At 47.6% G+C, this 15,802-nt stretch overlaps 2 protein-coding genes across 8 annotated transcripts in view; one reads left to right on the top strand and one right to left on the bottom strand.

The window, feature by feature from the left end:
* Positions 1-3,530: 3,530 nt before the first annotated feature.
* On the top strand, positions 3,531-14,101 carry LOC109739492 (putative disease resistance RPP13-like protein 1). Of its 7 annotated transcripts, XM_073498469.1 has the most exons (10): positions 3,531-3,911; positions 4,193-4,299; positions 4,863-4,940; positions 5,457-5,520; positions 6,944-7,104; positions 7,650-7,773; positions 8,401-8,478; positions 8,636-9,224; positions 9,606-13,701; positions 13,787-14,101. In XM_073498469.1, the coding sequence occupies exons 1-9, from the start codon at positions 3,617-3,619 to the stop codon at positions 13,657-13,659; spliced, it is 5,550 nt and encodes a 1,849-aa protein (XP_073354570.1). In that variant the 5' UTR covers positions 3,531-3,616; the 3' UTR covers positions 13,660-13,701; positions 13,787-14,101. The 7 variants fall into 7 exon arrangements, with proteins under 7 accessions (XP_073354570.1, XP_073354569.1, XP_020154167.1 ...); XM_040391296.3 differs by lacking the exons at positions 4,863-4,940; positions 5,457-5,520; positions 6,944-7,104; positions 7,650-7,773 and having other exon boundaries at positions 3,542-3,911; XM_073498468.1 differs by lacking the exons at positions 4,193-4,299; positions 4,863-4,940; positions 5,457-5,520; positions 6,944-7,104; positions 7,650-7,773 and having other exon boundaries at positions 3,534-3,911; positions 8,404-8,478; positions 9,609-13,701.
* Positions 14,102-14,205: 104 nt separating this feature from the next.
* Positions 14,206-15,802, bottom strand: part of LOC109739489 (probable peptide/nitrate transporter At3g43790) — a 5,630-nt gene continuing 4,033 nt past the window's right edge. The window contains exons 11-15 of the mRNA XM_073499548.1: positions 15,676-15,783; positions 15,182-15,226; positions 15,014-15,102; positions 14,861-14,904; positions 14,206-14,669 (exon numbers count right to left, since the gene is read on the bottom strand). Of these exons, the coding sequence (XP_073355649.1) occupies positions 14,572-14,669; positions 14,861-14,904; positions 15,014-15,102; positions 15,182-15,226; positions 15,676-15,783 (384 nt within the window). The 3' untranslated portion in view covers positions 14,206-14,571. The remainder of the gene's footprint in view (positions 14,670-14,860; positions 14,905-15,013; positions 15,103-15,181; positions 15,227-15,675; positions 15,784-15,802) is intronic.

Here is a 15,802-nt window from a genome sequence, read left to right as displayed (position 1 = left end):
CCCACAATACCGCCGAAACAAGATAAGACTAGTAGCGGCAAGAAGAATTGGCAACATCTACGCCCACAACTGCTTTGTGTTCTACTCGTGCATAGTAACTACGCATAGGCCTGGCTCATGATGCCACTGTTGGGGATCGTAGCAGAATTTTAAAATTTCCTACGCATCACCAAGATCCATCTATGGAGTATACTAGCAACGAGGGGAAAGGAGTGCATCTACATACCCTTGTAGATCGCGAGCGGAAGCGTTCCAATGAACGGGGTTGATGGAGTCGTACTCGCCGTGATCCAAATCACCGATGACCGAGTGCCGAACGGACGGCACCTCCGCGTTCAACACACGTACGGAGCAGCGACATCTCCTCCTTCTTGATCCAGTAAGGGGGAAGGAGAGGTTGATGGAGATCCAGCAGCACGACGGCGTGGTGGTGGAAGTAGCGGGGTCTCGGCAGGGCTTCGCCGAGCTTCTGCGACAGGGAGAGGTGTAGCAGGGGAGGAGGGAGGCGCCCAAGGCTGTTGTGTTGCTGCCCTCCCTCCCCCCTTTATATAGGCCCCCTGGGAGGGGGGGGGCGCCGGCCAAGACCCATCTACATGGGGGGGGGGGGGGGCGGCGGCCAAGGGGAAGGGGGGGTGGCTTCCCCCCCAAGTCAAGTGGGGCGCCCCCCCACCCTAGGGTTTCCAACCCTAGGCGCGGGGGGGAGGCCCATGGGGGGCGCCCCAGCCCACTAAGGGCTGATTCCCTTCCCACTTCAGCCCATGGGGCCCTCCAGGACAGGTGGCCCCACCCGGTGGACCCCCGGGACCCTTCCGGTGGTCCCGGTACAATACCGATAACCCCCGAAACTTTCCCGGTGGCCGAAACTGGACTTCCTATATATAATTCTTCACCTCCGGACCATTCCGGAACTCCTCGTGACGTCCGGGATCTCATCCGGGACTCCGAACAACTTTCGGGTTTCCGCATACTCATATCTCTACAACCCTAGCGTCACCGAACCTTAAGTGTGTAGACCCTACGGGTTCGGGAGACATGCAGACATGACCGAGACGCCTCTCCGGTCAATAACCAACAGCGGGATCTGGATACCTATGTTGGCTCCCACATGTTCCACGATGATCTCATCGGATGAACCACGATGTCGAGGATTCAATCAATCCCGTATACAATTCCCTTTGTCAATCGGTATGTTACTTGCCCGAGATTCGATCGTCGGTATCCCAATACCTTGTTCAATCTCGTTACCGGCAAGTCTCTTTACTCGTACCGTAATGCATGATCCCGTGACTAACTCCTTAGTCACATTGAGCTCAATATGATGATGCATTACCGAGTGGGCCTAGAGATACCTCTCCGTCATACGGAGTGACAAATCCCAGTCTCGATCCGTGCCAACCCAACAGACACTTTCGGAGATACCCGTAGTGCACCTTTATAGTCACCCAGTTACGTTGTGACGTTTGGCACACCCAAAGCACTCCTACGGCATCCGGGAGTTGCACGATCTCATGGTCTAAGGAAAAGATACTTGACATTGGAAAAGCTCTAGCAAACGAACTACACGATCTTTGCGCTATGCTTAGGATTGGGTCCTGTCCATCACATCATTCTCCTAATGATGTGATCCCGTTATCAATGACATCCAATGTCCATAGTCAGGAAACCATGACTATCTGTTGATCAACGAGCTAGTCAACTAGAGGCTTACTGGGGACACATTGTGGTCTATGTATTCACACATGTATTACGATTTCCGGATAACACAATTATAGCATGAACAATAGACAATTATCATGAACAAAGAAATATAATAATAACCATTTATTATTGCCTCTAGGGCATATTTCCAACAGCCTTGACCAAGAGGACATCTTCAACCTCCGTGTAGTTCGCCGTGCGAATTGGCCTTCGAGCACCACCTCCCGCTTCAAACACTTCCTCTCCAATCTCGGTGACATCTTCATCTTCTTTCTCCTCCTCACCCGCCTCCTCCTCCTCACCCGCCGGCTCCTCAACATGGAAGTCGAAGGAAGCAAGTGGAGGAGACCCAATGTTCACCTCCGCGTCATCGAGCAACGCCCTATATGACACGGTCGGTGCGGACATTTCATCGAACACGTCGGTCGCGGTTGGCGGCGTTGGAGCGGCCGTGCTCGGCGGTGGCGGTGGCGGTGGCGCAGTATGCTCTGCCCCCCGCTTGCGGCTTGCAAGCTGCTTCTCCTTGCGCTTGGGAGCAGTCGCGGTGGAGGTTGCCGGCTTGGCGGGCTTCGCCGCCTTCCCCGCCGGTTTCGCCGCCTTCGCCGCGGGGGCGGGCACGGGCGGCTTGCTTGGCACGACGTGGGTGCCCGCCCGCCTCCGTTTTTGGCCGATGTGGGTGGCCGCCACCATCTCCGCCACGGCGGCGTCAGTCAAGGTGACCGGAGGCGGGAGGCGCGGGGCGGGGGCGGGCATGGGCGCGGCCACGGGCGCGGGCGTGGATGAAGCCGGCGGCGGAGGAGCAGCGGAGGGGGTGGCCGTGGGCTGGAGGGGCTCCATGGCCGGCGACGGCGACAAGAACGGGCGGCGGCGGCGCGGATGAAGCCGGCGGCGGGGAGAGGAGGCTTGGGAAATTTCCCTCCCGCGCACAGAGTTGACCAAGTGAGGGTTGGGCCTTCAACTTGCCCCAAACCCTCACTAGTGCAGGTTGGCCTCGAACTTGAGGGTTCGGCCTGGAATTTTTTTTGAGGGTTTAGGGATTTGAGTGTACTGATCTGCGCCTTTTTTTCTTAACCCTCAAACTGGCAGTTATTTTGAAGGTTTGACCAGTCTGAGAACTTTGTTAAACATCCTCTCAGCAGAGCAAAGCGAAAGATGAATTTGCAGTCCATAGCCGCCCCTCTGGGCTGGATGGGCGATGCATGGGCCAGGAAGGAGAGGCTGCCGCGTGGCCTCTTCATGTCCGGCGGCTGCTGGCTTCGGATGTTTTCTTGCAGTGAAGGCCAAGTAGTTACACATGCTGCTTCTGCTGTTGTTATTGGTGTGTATCTGCACAGCGTTCTGTTAAGCGTTTGATGCACTAGTATTTCTGTATACGATTTTTAAGTTAATTGTTAAATCTGTATGTATGTATGTATGTATGTATGTATGTATGCATGCGTGTATGGACCGTGGAGTGCGTAGGCAAGATCCACTGCTGTGCTGTGTGTGAAGATGAATCAATCAATAATCTTTTCTCTTGGAGGAAAAGGTGCGAGGATCATTGTGTGCGTGCGCGCAATACACGAGTTGTGCGTGCGCGCAATACACGAGTCCACTTGTAATTTGATTAGTATGTTGCCTCCACTAGTCAGTCAGTAGAGTACTCCCGTCAGTGGAAGCCACGAGGAAAAAGTGTCATCTATTTTTTGTCGAATCGAATAATAAATAAAGGAGGAAACCAGGTGGTTCGGGTTCCTCTTTGCGTCTCAGTGGAGTGGACGAGGGTTTTCCGTCGAATCGAATAATAAATAAAGGAGCTATGCTAGACTACTAGTATATATAAGTACTCCTATATACTCTGCTCTCCTCTTCCTTGCTCTGTTCTGGTCTTGTCGTTCCCCTCTTTCTCTCGAACCACTTCTCTTCTCTGGCGGAAATAATGGAGGACTCGATTGGGGGGCTGGCGCAGACCATTCTGGACGCCCTCTCCGCCGCGCAGCTGCAGGCCTGGATTCACCAGGCGGGGCTTGGCCATGACATGGAGATGCTGGAGATGGAGCTGGAGATAGTGGACATGGGGTACGCCGCCGTGCGGGAGAGGCTGACCGGCAACAAGGAGCCGCTGGTCAGATCCCTCGCCCGCCTCAAGGATCTGCTCTACGACGCCGACGACTTGGTCGACGACCTTGACTTTTACCGCCTCCTTGATAGGCCCACCGCTGGAGGCTCATCAGGTATGCCCACCCACTGCCTTCAGATCTACTTCTGTTCATCGATTATATCTCCTCTTTTCCCCAAAATAATCGCTCTCAAATCTCAATCAGCGCTAGGGATGCAAGCCAGAACACGTATCTATAAGTAGTACGTACTCCGTATGTGAAAAGGTCAACCTTAGGTATGTGTCGGTTTTAAAGCAGAGTACGTAGGCGAGAGCGAGGACGAGAGGTGGAACACAATGGTTTTCAACTGCAACTTGCGCAGCTTTTCTGCTCTTTCTTATCTTGTATTTATTCAGATTTCAGAAAGGGAAAAGGGGGCTGGTGGCACGGACTATGCGCCACCATGAACATGATCCACAACTGCGCTCACCAACACATCACGGTGGCGTGGGACTCGCTCCAGGTTATTAAAACTCTGACGAAACTGAAGAAAACAACCAAGTCGCTGTTTATTTCTACTCCCTCTGATCCATATTACTAGGGATGCATCTAGACGTATTTCACTGCTACATACGTCCATTTGAGCGACAAATAATATGGATTGGAGGGAGTAGCATTCTCCTCCTTAGCCTTGCCGTCATCATTTCATTTTGTTCATGCCTCATCTTGCTCCTCTGCTCTTGGTATCTGACTCAACGCGACCTAGAGGCTTTGTTAGGATGTCCGCGAGGAGCTGCTGCTCAGTGCTTGCCAACTCCACCAAAAATAACCGTGCCAGTCAGATTCCCTGGCAGGCCGCCGCCCTTCGTGCCCATGTACTCTGCTGCTTCCCTGCGACTGCCAGCTGATCGGGTTGCTGCCAAGGAAGAAGAGTACCCTGGTGGTACTCTTGTGTGTCTCGAGGTTGCCGGCCATGTCGCTGTCACCGAAGCCCGTCAGAGTTGCGCGCCCGGTGCTCTTGACATAGTGGTAGCCGTAGTCGACCGTGTCGGTGATGTAATATAGGATATGCTTGACCGCTGCCAGGTGCTTGGTAGTGGGCACCTCGATGAATCTGCCCATGTAACCGACCGAGTACGAGATATCTGGTCGCGTCTGAATCAGGTAGCTGAGGCTGCTGACCACGCTCTAGTAGAACGAGGCATCCGTCGGTGGAGCGCTACTGTCTTTGCTGAGCTCGAGTTGCGTCTCCTCAGCAACAGCTTTCTCTAGAATCTTCCAGGCGTAGGACTTCCCCAAGGTGTGCCGCTCGTGCTCTGGCGAACCTCGATTCCCAAATAAAACGTGGTTGCTCATGCGGAACTGAGCCTTTACTCCTCCTTGAAACGACTGATCTCGTCGTCGTCTGAGCCAGTGTTGAGGAAGTCGTGGACGTACACGGAGCAGCTCGTGAACGTAGACCGCGTGCTTTGATTCGATGTGGTGAAAACCTAGAGCGCCAAGTGTGGCGTCTAGCTTGGCATTTTACATGCGTGGTGCTTGGCATAATCTATAGAGTGCCTTGCAGAGGCGAAGGACCTTGTGCTCCTATGCCAAGACTACGGGCCCAGAGGTTGTTGGACGTGCACCTCCTCCTGCAGATGGCTGTTAATGAAAGTCGACTTCATGTCCATGTGATAGACCGGCTACCCCTCCTGGGTGACGAGGTTCAATAGTAGGCGCATTGATTCGAGGCATGCAATTGGTGCGAACACCTCCTTGAAATTGATTGCCTAGCTCTTTGCAACCAACCATGCTTTGTGCTCGATGATGGCACCGCCCTTGTCGCGCTTGACCTTGAAGACCCACTTCAGGCTGATGCGATGGTGCTCTAATGGAAGCTCGACAAGGTCCTAAGTGATGTTCTCCTTGATCGAAGAGATCTCTTTGAGCATTGCCTTTGTCCAACTGGGCGAGTGCTCCGCTTCAACGAACATTGCGGGCTCCTCCAGCGAGGTCAGCACCAGGCACTCGACCTGCTTGGGCGGTGTGCAAAGGATGTCGCACTGACGTGGTAGAACTTGTGCACATTGTTTGGATCGCCGGTATCATTCTACAGATAGGGTGAGGTATTGCGGCATTGTGTACACGACCTTTCGGCTGCAGTGCCCACGACTAGATTTTCTGCCATGGCAGGAGTTTCTGTTGTGGTAGCTCGATTGCATGAATTTACTGCATTGGTAGCCGCTTGTCTCGCACCTTGTGACGTTGTCGTGATAGTTTTTTCGTCATTTTTGTTCATTGTCGTGGCAGCGACTTCTGTTGCTTGTGGAGCTCCTGCCATGGCAGGAGTTGGTGGACGCCTTCAGGCTTGGCGGCGTTCCAGTTCCGGCGTGCTGTGCCACTTTGTCAAAGACAACATCGTGGACGTGCACCCTCCCTCCGGTTGGGTCGAAGATGCAGTGCACCTTTCCACCGTGTCGTCGACATAGCCGATGACGACCATCAGAATGGAGCGGTCGCCCAACTTCTTCAGGGGAGGCCGCAGTCTTCACGTGGGCCACATACCCAATAGTACGGAGGAAGTGCATCAGCAGTCATGTCACCTACGAAGCTTTGAACGCGCCATGCCACGCACGCTCCAGGTGGGCAGGGGGCGTTTGACGATGAACATGGCGGTGGTCATCACCTCACCCAGAGTTGCTGGACGCCGTGGTCAGCGCAGTATTCTCCGAACTCCACCGTGGTTAACTCACCACCCTGATTTGTGTTGAGGCTCCGCACACAAGTTTCGACTTCGACTTTGACGGGCGCCTAGAAGACCGTTGTCGATGCCTCGTCCTTAGGGGGGGGCAACAGAAACAACCACGTGTAGCGCGGCATGTCGTCGATGAGGAGGAACTAGCGGAGCCTCCCTGGCATCACTGGTGTGATCGGCCCGCACATGCCTCTGTGCACTAGATCAAGCATGTGCGCCGCACGACACTTTACCGCTTTTTGGATTGGCGTTGCATGCTATAGAGCTGTCACATAGCTGATCTACATGGTCGATCGATGGCAATGCATGCACCATCTACTAATAGCCAAACATCCAGAGTGAATGGAAATTGAGGTGCCCATACCTGGCATGCTTCATCGTTGGAGGTGTGCGTTGATTGGAAACTGGCTGCGCCACCTGCATGTTGTAGGGGTTCAGTCGGTTCCTCTCATACGTCACCTGAGAGAAGACACAGTGGCGCCGATCGCTGAGGGTGAATATGTCGTCCTTGATTTGCGACTTGTAGCTGTTTTCATTGAGCTGGTTGACGTTGATGATATTGCCGCAGAGCCATCGGATGAAGTAGAGGTGGTGTGCACTCAATGGCAGTCATTGTAGTCGGTGAAGAGGTTGGTGTTGTGCCCATGGATCGCTAGATTTGTCGTTGAACTTCATTGTGCCCGTGACCCGATGATCGAGCTCGTTGAAGCACGCCACGCTCCCGGACACGTGGTTGCTGGTACTCGTGTCCAGGTACCACTTCGCCTTGTACTCTTTGGTGCGTTCGAATTTTACCTTATGTGCTCCTCTACATGATCAACATGTGTGCCCTCGATCTTGTGGTCTTCAGAGGGAGCGCACACCCACGCCATCAACAACGTCGGTGCCCTTAGCCTGCGTCGGGTGCACCTCCCCCCCCCCCCCCCCCCCTGTTTTCTTGTGGCAATCATGTGCCACTGGTTCAACTTTCCACATTATCTGCACTTGTCCCGGCCATCATCGCTACCTTGTGCGGTGCTCTGTTTGGCGCCGGCGTCGTGCCTGTGCCCTCGCCCTCTGGATTGCTGGCCTCATCCTGACAACCCGCTGCTGGGACCACTGTGGCCCTTGGACCATGTGATCCACTCTGTGAGTAGGAAGCGCCCAATGTTAGTGTCCGCTTGGTCGAGCTCCTACTGCTCCTCGGCCGCTTTGAGCTGAGTGGTGAATTCCTCGACGGTGAGCATGTCGAGGACAACCAGCAGATCAAAAACGTGATCTGTGAGTACCTCTTCGGCACCATAGAGAGGAACATGCGCACGACACGCTTCTTTGGACCGTCTCTCTGAGGAGCTCCATCTACACAACCATGCCGGTGAAATGCATCCCAAAGTCGTGATGGTCTCTCGTCCGCAGCTTTTCTGCTCTTCTTCTATTTATTCAGATTACAGAAAGGGAAATGGGGCTCGTGGCCTGGACTATGCGCCCCCATGATCCACAACGCTCTTGCCATTCCACAAACAGATCACGCTTGTGTGAGACTCACTCCAGGTTGCTAAACCTGCAAAATAAAACCAGCCAACTAACTAACTCTGACGAAACTGAAGAAAAATGACACCTACAGCTGAAACTACTGACCCCGCAAGGTTTAGTTCTAACACTATGTTAATATGAAGGGAAAAGAATACACTATGTTGACTTCATGTATACTTACGGGCTTGTATCCTTAATCAGCGCTCTGATGAACTTAATCGCTGATGAGGCCTCATCTGAACTGGTCATCGCTGCCTTCCTTGGTTTCCTTCGCTTTCTTGAGTGTTGTTTGACGCTACTTAGGGAGCTCTTGTATTGATGAAATTAGCAGCTCAACAGATAATATCCTAAATATTTTTCTTTTTTCTTCCATAGTAGTCAGACACGAGGATACACCCATACAATCTACATACGCCGACCTGTTCATCGACTCCCCTACTACAGATTCGTCAGGTAAGCCTACTCTGCTGGTAAAATTATGTTAATTAATAATCTTTTCTAGTTTACGCATATAATCCACACACGCCGATTAAAGCACGCCAATCCTAGGTAGGTATTTCTGGCCAAGCAGTACAGGACCATGCTGATTCCTATTTTTCTGATGGCTCAGATAATGCTTTGGGTGAGCAGGAAGACATATTTGGGGCAGTCCAAGTCCATGAGAAATCGACCGGAGATATGGATATAGTGAGTAGCCAGGTTGGCAAGAGGCGATTGTCTGCAATATCTGAACACTATGAGCTCGTGGATCAAGATGGAAATGATTGTCGAGTCAAATGTATTCACTGTGGCTCAGAGCCGATGGTTGGCTGTGGATTGAGCCAATCACAATTGAGGCGCCATATAAAGACTGTACATTATGAGAATAAAAAAAGAGCTGCTGAATTTTCGAATGACACACATAATGCTCTTAGAGAGCAGGAAGACATATTTGGTGCAGTGCTAGTCGATAAGAAATCAAGGAGAGATATAAATATACAGAGTAGGCAGGGTGGCAAGATGCGGTCTCCGGTCTGGAAGCACTTTGTGATATCCGAAACTGATGAAAACAATAGGCCTGTGAAAGCCAAATGTGTTCACTGTGACTCAGAGCTGAATTGTGGACCCAAACATGGGACATCAGGTTTGAAACGCCATATCCGTAGTGCAGGTTGTACAAAGAAAAAAGAAGCAGCTGACCAGCCACTAACCCCTTCAAGGTACTGCACTTAATCACTGGATGTCATCACACATTTCCTTTTCTAACTTATTATTTTCTCCAGTTTCTCTTTATCTTTGATCATCCAGTCTCTTTTCGTCCAAACAAGACCGGTTTGGACGCAGCTATCAATTTCAAAAGCACGCACACAATTTTTTTTATTAGCCGACTATAGGGTTATGATAACATAGGAAAATATTAAGACTTAGTTAGCAAAAGAATGTTGATTCAGTTATCAAGCCAACAATCTTGATTCACTTCCAAATACAAATATAAATATAATTTCCCCACCCTAGGAACATTAATGTGCATGTGGAATCTTGCTCATTTCAGCATCTGTACAATTTGGACAATCCACAATTATTTTTATCTTTTCTTGCAGCAGCGCTGATGGTATAGAAAATGTTGAAACAGTTGCCATTGGTGATTCACACAGCAGAAAAAGGATTAGAATGGATGATGAGTCAACATGCGGGGCCAAACCTGAAACACACCTTTGGAACAAGGCTGGATTTTTGCAAAGGATAAAAGAAATAACTCGCCGGTTACAAGACATATCGGGGTTTCTGAGTAAGGTTCTCAAGTTACATGGTTCAGATTTTGTTGCAAGCTCAAATCGCTATCGAAGTATAACATCAGATCAACACCTAAGAACATCAAGTGTTGTTCCAAGGAAAGTTTATGGAAGAGTTACAGAGAAGGACTACATCATAAAGTTCATGACGGAAGACAAACCTGATGGTTCATATGTTCTTCCTATTGTAGGCAGTGCAGGAGTTGGAAAGACTGCTCTTGCTCAGCTTGTATACAATGATCCAACCATCGCAGAGCACTTTGAACAAAGGATATGGGTTTCAGTGTCTAACAACTTCGATGAGCTGAGACTCTCTAGAGAGATCTTAGATTGTGTCTCTCAGCAAACACATGCAGGGCTATGCAGCTTTGCCAAGCTTCAGGAGGTCTTGAAGATGCATATCACATCAAAGAGGGTTCTGCTTATTTTGGATGATGTTTGGGATGACTTTAACTTCCGCAGATGGAGCCAACTATTAGCTCCTTTGCAGTGTAACACAAAGGGTACTGTGATTCTTTTGACAACTCAAAAATTGTCTGTTGCACAAATTGTTGGTACAGTTGAACCAATTAAGTTGCGTAGTTTACCATATGATGATTTTTGGTTATTATTTAAATCATGTGCATTTGGTGATGAGAACTATGAAAGGAATCAAAATCTTAGCATCATTGGATTGCAAATAGTAAAGAAGTTAAAGGGAAACCCATTAGCAGCAGCAACAGTAGGGAAACTATTACGAAGGAGCCTTACTATTGATCATTGGTATAACATTCTGAAGAACGAAGATTGGAAATCTGTGCAACTCAGTGGAGGTATAATGTCTGCTCTGAAGCTTAGCTATGATCAGCTACCCTACAATTTACAACAATGCTTCTCATTTTGTTCTTTATTCCCCGAGAAATATCAGTTCCTTGATGAGGAGCTGGTCCAAATTTGGATTGCACAGGGATTTGTGAAGTGTGATAATTCAAGTAAGACACTTGAGGAGAAAGGATTTGACTATCTAGCTGATCTTGTGAACTTGGGCTTCTTTCAGCAAGTTGAAAGAGAAGAGACCGATCCAAACAGTCAACCTTGCTACATTATGTGTGATCTTATGCATGATCTTGCTAGGGAAGTCTCAAGAACTGAGTTTGCAACTATAGATGGCGTGCAGTACTGTGAGATGCTGCCAACTATACGCCATTTGTCAATAGTAAGTGATTCTGGATATAACACAGATCAGCATGAAAACATACCCCGCAGTAAGAAGCTTGAGAAGAAAATGCTCGCTGGATGTACATCGCTGAGGAAATTGAGGACATTGGTATTCATTGCGCATTATGACATGTTCTTCTACAAATTATTTCAAGATATATTACGACAGGCACATAATTTGCGCCTGCTGCAAATTTCTGCAGCATCTGCTGGTTTAAATCCTTTACTGTGCAGTTCGGTGAATTTCACCCATCTTCGCTACTTAAAAGTTGAAGCTGCTGATGGGCTTGGGGCTCTGCCTCAAATTTTGAGCAAGTTTTGCCATCTTCAAGTATTACATGTTGGCTCATGTACTAAACCTACTATACCTGTCAGGATCGACCATATTGTTGGCTTGCGGCATCTTGTTACAGAAGAGGGGGCATACTCTTCCATTGCTAACATTGGTAACCTGACATCTCTTCAGGAGCTACCCAATTTTGTGGTTCAAAATTCCAGTGGCTTTGAGATAACACAACTCCAGTCCATGAAAGAACTTGTACGACTTGGGGTCTCTCATCTTGAAAATGTTAAAACTCGGGAGGAGGCTTATGGGGCAGGATTAAGAGAGAAACACCACTTGAAAGAGCTGCACTTGTCTTGGGAAGTTGCCTTGTCAGATGATGAATATCGTAGGGACATGAGCTCCTGTACGGATCAGTTGTCAGCAGAGGTTATTGAGGGCTTTGAACCACACAATAACCTAAAGCATCTGTGGATATCTGGCTACAATGGAAATCTCTCCCCAAGTTGGCTTGCCAACAGTATCTCTTTGCAGACTCTTCATATAGAGGGTTGTGGAAAATTGGAAATACTTCCATCTTTTGAGCAGCTTCCGTTCCTTAGAAAGTTGAAGTTGACGGAAATGCCAAGTATGACAGAAGTATCAATTCCTTCGTTGGAGGAACTGGTATTAATTCAAATGCCAAAGTTGGAGCGGTTTTCCTGCATTTCCACTAAGGACTTGAACTCAAATTTAAGGGTTCTGAAGATTCAGAGATGTCCTGCAATGAATATCTTTCCTCTATTTCAGAGCTCCCAGAAATTTAAAATCGAGCAGAAGTCATGGTTGCCCAGTCTGAGGGAACTCACTATCCATGGATGTCCTAATTTACTTGTGTCACATCCCCTTCCTCCATCAACTACCATTTCTAAATTATCCATCGTCGACGTTCCAACACTCCCAAGGATAGAGATATCACCTGGTGACACGTTAACAATTGGATCCAGAAGTGAGGGCTATGATAATTTTGATCCTTCTTCTGATGTGATGACTATACTGGATTGCAAAATTTTGGCATTCCACAACCTGAGGGGCCTCAGATACTTGCGTATAGATGGTTGCCAGAATCTGGTGTCTATTTCTTTCACAGGATTAGGGGAACTTATTTCTTTAAGGAGTTTGGAAATATGTAGCTGTCGAAAGCTTTTCTCGTCAAATGTTATACCAGAGCATACCCGTGAAGATGTGACAGCTGCAAAGTGTAATTCCCTCCCATCTCTAGTCACTCTCAGAATTAAGTGTTGTGGAATAGCAGGAAAGTGGTTATCTTTGATGCTGGGTTATATGCAGGCCCTAGAGGAATTGTTTTTAGAGGACTGCCCGGGGATAACTCAGTTAGCAGAAGAGGAAGAAAACATTCAATCTTATGGTTTCTCATCATCAGGAGATCCAGATGACACATTGCTGACAAGCTCAGCTCAAGATGGAATCTTTTGCCTTTCACTAAATCTTATGTCCTCTCTGAAGAAGATATCGATTCGTGAATTCCCACACCAAGTATTTTGCAGGAAAAATGAAGACTTGTCTAGATTTACCTGCCTTGAGAAGCTAACAATTTGGGGATGCCCCAGGCTGCTCTCATCTCTGGTGGATAAATATGAAAATGATGATCAGATGAATGGAAGATGGCTCCTGCCGAAATCACTTGAAGAACTCGAGATCCGTGGCGATTCACCAGGCATGCTGCAGCCCTGTTTTCTGGGCAATCTAACCTGCCTCAAAAAACTACAAGTGTGGTTCAGCCCAAGTCTGAGATCTCTACAGCTGCATAACTGCACGACACTGGAAGAGTTGGTAATTGGAAACTGTGGATCACTTGCTGCGGTAGAAGGCTTGCAATTACTTGGCAGCCTCAAGTATTTCAAAGTATTCAGATCCCCTGGCGTGATTCCATGTCTGGAGAATCTGTCAAGGCAGGGCTATGCTCTATTCCCTGGACTAGAAAGGCTTGTGTTCGATGGCCCCTCTGTCTTTATCATGTCAGTTTGCAAGCAACTCACCTCCCTCCAATACCTACAACTTGAAAATTGGGAGTTTGTAACGAGACTAACAGAAGAGCAAGAGAGAGGGCTTCAGCTCCTGAAATCCTTGCAGGAGCTGGAATTCTGGGATTGCAGTTATGATCTCAAATACCTCCCCGCGGCGTTGCACAGCCTTCCTTCACTCAAGAGATTGAAGATCAGTGGTTGTTTGGGAATCTCGAGGCTGCCGGAACAGGGCCTTCCACTCTCGCTGAAGCAACTGGATATCAGCAATTGCAGCAAGGTGTTCAATGATCACTGCAAGTCTCTAGAAACAGGGAACGTAAAGGTCAACATTGTTGGAAATACACAAACTGCTTAATGATTGGCGTGTCAAGGACATATCCTACCAGTGTTTTCTAAGGTATTTTACCGTTAATCATTTTTCCTTCAGAGTTGACACACCATCAGTGTCATGCTAATCTAATGCAAGCATATGGTGGCTGCAGGGATGGACCTGGACCGGCTTCACGATGAGGCAACCCCTCTGGTTCCCTGGATCACAAGTTTATGCTTGCAGACCGTAGCCTAAATCATACTCATATTCCCTTCATCCCGAATTACTTGTCGCAGAACTCCCTCCGACCCGAATTACTTGTCGCAGAAATGGATGTACTGCGACAAGTAATTCGGGACGGAGGGAGTATGTTTCTCGTCTCTCCTTCTCTCCTTCGGAAGAATCTGGCATGTAAATTAATTAGTGTGTGCTTAAATAAAGACCCTGTGAAATTAGCTTTGCGGATGAAGTTAGTGATTTTGTTGCATGGAATCGGTGCATTGCGAGAGTAGAGGTGACATGAATGGGGAGAATAGCTAGCGAGACAACTCATGTAGTGCAGCCACGCAAAAGAATAACCTAAAACCCTACAAAGAATAAGCTTCCATCGGCTAGAAAAAGAACGTACTCGTAAAAACCGGGAATAAGCTTCCATGGTGGATGTGTTGATCAAGTCCAAGAATATCTGTGCATCTTTTATTTGGGGGGGAGAACCTTCTGATCCGTACAATAATCTAGAAAACAAGCTTGATGGTATTGCCAGAAGCAAGTTACATAAACCAAATTACTGAAAGAAAAAGATATCATGCCATATCTGATCACACAACCTAAAAGTATGAAAAATATTCATCACACATTACATGAAGTCACACAGTGTATTTATTTATTCAGGGATTAAATCCATGGTAGAGTCTCTAATTTAACTTCACTAGCTACATGTACATAACCGTGGGTTCATTATTTGGTCGCACTAGGCATAGAGCAAAATGGCTTGAATGTCAGCAAGAGCCCAATTACTGACACCATGTTTAGCATCAAGAACATGATCAGATCACCTGCATATCAAATAATAAATCAAATAAGTATATGCTCTCATAATATGTACCTCTTTCCGTTCAAGTTAAAAACTACTCCCTCCGTCCATAATGTAAGACGTTTTTTGACTCTAGTGTAGTGTCAAAAAACGTCTTACATTATGGACGGAGGGGGTATCAATATAAATGTAAATAGCATGGGTTGTAATTACCTGGTAAGAACAACCCAGTTATGTTTTCCTGAGACCACGAAAACCTGCAAAATGGCAAGAAATAAGCAAACTGGCTAGTAAGCACAATTTCAGCCAAAAAATAAAAAACAACAATTCCTGCCCACACACACACAAGAAAAACACTGCACTTACAAAATTCCTGCTGCTGCTGGAGCTACTGCTTTAAAGATTGACATCAGGGTCACTGAAATACCATTTGCAACACCCCTTTGTTCTTGTGGCTGTACATGTTTTCATCAGAAAGTTAGAACGTAGCAAAGAAGTCTCGTAAAGAAATGCAACGAGATAGATGATACATACCACCGATGTGTTCTGCAGAATGTTGCAGGCAATAGTAATCGTGGCCTGTTCCATTTGAGATGATGCATTAATTATTATTTTTGCAGGTAGATGATACATTAATATATGCTCATAATTAAATTGTATATTAAAATCATTGTCTACGGAGCTTGCTTTCTCCAAATATATTGAACAATTAATTTTATTTCATTTGTGTGCATGGTGTTCAAATATGGTTTATCTAGACCGTCCAAAAATACTCATAAACATGTTTGTATTTTCTAAAGGAATATTTTATTACTCTTCCGGCCTGATATTTTCTTGATGCTGAACATGTTTCTATAGGATGGTTACTAATGTAAGCAGGGATGTGTGAATTTTATTGCACGAGATGGGCTCTATGGTTCTTTGATCCCACCCATGTAACACCCCGAATTTGTATTATTTCACTTTAAACAAATCATAAATAATAATGGCAAGCTAGCAATTTATTTCAATCATAAAAATTGACTTACTGCAAACATATTCTTCAAAAGCGAAGCTATGTTGATGAGTACTTGGAGCTCCATGCCGTATAGGTTGGACATTAAAGGATATGTTGCAAGGAGAAGTACAGATAATACCTGAAAAAAAATGTACATT

This window comes from Aegilops tauschii, chromosome 5 (genome assembly GCF_002575655.3).
Source record: "Aegilops tauschii subsp. strangulata cultivar AL8/78 chromosome 5, Aet v6.0, whole genome shotgun sequence".
NCBI lineage: Eukaryota > Viridiplantae > Streptophyta > Magnoliopsida > Poales > Poaceae > Aegilops > Aegilops tauschii.
Note: the sequence above shows the minus strand (reverse complement) of the source record. Positions and strands in the feature narration are given on the sequence as shown.

What these genes read in the sequence shown, in the direction of transcription:
- LOC109739492 (XM_073498469.1), top strand. Translation starts at nt 3,617, where the DNA reads ATGGAGGACTCGATTGGGGGGCTGGCGCAGACCATTCTGGACGCCCTC. An exon ending in CCCTACTACAGATTCGTCAG is followed by an intron (nt 8,479 to 8,635) that starts GTAAGCCTACTC and finishes CTGATGGCTCAG; the next exon opens with ATAATGCTTTGGGTGAGCAG. An exon ending in CAGCCACTAACCCCTTCAAG is followed by an intron (nt 9,225 to 9,605) that starts GTACTGCACTTA and finishes CTTTTCTTGCAG; the next exon opens with CAGCGCTGATGGTATAGAAA.